Below are 2,402 nucleotides of genomic sequence, written 5' to 3' on the forward strand. Positions count from 1 at the left end.
ATCTATCTTTATTCTCTCTTTCTCCTATCTATATATCGATCTGTCGTTAAAAGGGCTCTATGCTATGCTTGGTGTATCTATCTGTTTGAGTTGCCGAAGCCTCAAGGCAGTTGGCAATTCAGTGGTGTCTCTCTTGAAGTGACAGAGGGAGGCCAGTGCCAGCTACACAAATAGAGTCCTTTCTTCTCTCTCTCTTTCTCTTTCTCACTCGCTCCGTTCTTTCTTTCTCTTGACTCTTTCTTTATCGTAGAACGAACCCCGTGGGTGTCTATACAAGCCGAGAGTTCAATTGAACCTTCTCATCTCCTTGCCATATACGCTCTCTCCTTCTCTCAATAGATAGATTAAAGATAGATAGATTAAAGATAGATTAAAGATAGATAGATAGATTAAAGATAGATTAAAGATAGATAGATATATAGATAGATTAAAGATAGACTAAAGATAGATTACAGATAGCTAGATTAAAGATAGATAGAATTAAGATAAATAGGTAGATCATAGATGGATAGTAGACAGAGAGAGAGATAAGGTGAGTTGGCGTTCCTTCGTGAATGCGCTGAGGCGTTGAGTAAAACGAGAGCTCTCTCTGCATCTATCGTCTCTCTCCTCTCTTTCTTACCACTGGCAAGAATTAAGAGCCCTTCTCTTCTTCTCTTTTCTTATCCTTCTTCTCGCTATGACAGAGTGCGCCGCCATATATTTCTACGTTCTTCTTCACTTTCTTCTTCTTCTTCTTTCTCTCTCTTTCCTTCTCTTCTCTCTCGATCTCTATGTTTCTTCTCTCTATCATTCTTCTCTTCTTTCTATCTCTCTGCCGTCGTCATTATGTCTGTAGGTTCTCTTCCATCAGTGAGCGAGATCGATCTTCTTTCAAAGGCCCTTTATGCTCTCTCTCTTTCTTCTTCTTCTTCTTCTTCCTCTTCCTCATCCTCTTCTTCTTCCTCCCCTTTTATTCCTATGCACGTCTATCACACCCTGGATTCGATCCCTACGTCTGTCCATCCTATGACGCAGCTCGTCGTCACAGCGGCAGCTCTTCAGCCTACGTCTCGTCTAGCTCGCGCTTATCAAGAGAAATCTCTCAAGAAACAAGATCTATGGAAACCTGCTCTCTACGATGCCCTCTCTCTTGTACGTCTCCTACCTCACTTCCTTTCCTCGCTCACTTCTCTCTCTATCTATTTCATGCTGAAAGACTCTCTCGCTATCCTCTCTCTCTCTCGGTGTATCGATTCTTCATTTTCCTCTCTCCTTCTTCTTGTATTCCCTTCGATAGATTGCTGTAGCGTCGGTTCAGAAGCAGATCTTCTTTTTCCTTTATATCGACCAGACCTGCCTTTCTTTCTTTTGGGGGTGTGGATCGATTGCTGTGGAGAGAAGGACTTCACTCTCTTTGTTCAGCGGGAGGCTTCTTACTTTCTTTCTTAGCTACGATTCTCTTCTCTCTCTCCTGCTTATCGAGGCGTCGCACTACAGCACATACTTCTCTACAGATACACACATAGCCATACCCAGAGGTATATGTAGACGTGAGTATGTACATATAGCATCTCTATCTATTTCTTTCCATGTATATGCTGTATACTTATATATATATATATATCTGAAATACTGGAGAGCTGTGGGTGAGGGAGGTGTAGAGATATGTGGATCTAATACAGCATGAAAGCACGTGTAAACGTATGTGTATATATATATGTGTATGAATACCTATCTATGTATCTAGATATGTATACATATTATGTCTGTATATGCATATGTGATGCGAATGAGTGAGCTGCCTTATTGTTCTTTTCCTATGTAAGTGTATGTACACTCTAACTTCTCCAAGCCTTTAGAAAACATTTTCTCTTCTTGCCGTTCGCACCTTCTTCTTCTTCTTCTAACCCTCCTCTTCTTTCTTGTATTGTACATACCTATGTATGTAGATTTCTTCTGATCTCTTTCTCTTCTGTGGATCATACCTTTCTCCGTCTTGTTGTTCGCCTTTCTCTTCTTCCTTTCCTTCTTTTCTTTTTCCGTTTCTTTCTTTCTTTCAAAAGATAGCGAAGAACGCGGTGATGGCGACACGTATCTTTCAGCGAACTTTCCGCAGTCAGGGAGAGAAAGAGAAGGAAAAAGACCTCTCCCCTCAACCTCATCTTGACTGGGTAAGTCTACATATAGAGACACATCGAAATAGATAGATAGATAGATCTCCATATTCATAACATACATGTACAGGAGGAACATGCCGAGATTCTCTCAATAGAAAGCTTTCTCTATTCTTTTCATCCACGTTTTCCGAGTGTACGTACACCTCACCCTCTTGGAGAGGGAGAATCATACATTGACACTCTCTTTCTATCTCTGACTTTCATATGGTCCCAAGGCCAGAAGAAAGGAGAGAAGAAGAAGAA

At 41.0% G+C, this 2,402-nt stretch overlaps 1 protein-coding gene across 1 annotated transcript in view; it reads left to right on the forward strand.

Annotated features, from left to right (window-relative positions):
• Window positions 1–687: 687 nt before the first annotated feature.
• Window positions 688–2,402, forward strand: part of CSUI_001544 (type i citrate synthase) — a gene marked incomplete at its 3' end in the record, with an annotated part of 3,958 nt that continues 2,243 nt past the window's right edge. The window contains exons 1-2 of the mRNA XM_068061750.1: window positions 688–1,134; window positions 2,046–2,153. Of these exons, the coding sequence (XP_067926274.1) occupies window positions 829–1,134; window positions 2,046–2,153 (414 nt within the window). The remainder of the gene's footprint in view (window positions 1,135–2,045; window positions 2,154–2,402) is intronic.

Source organism: Cystoisospora suis, assembly GCF_002600585.1.
Source record: "Cystoisospora suis strain Wien I chromosome Unknown contig_620, whole genome shotgun sequence".
NCBI lineage: Eukaryota > Apicomplexa > Conoidasida > Eucoccidiorida > Sarcocystidae > Cystoisospora > Cystoisospora suis.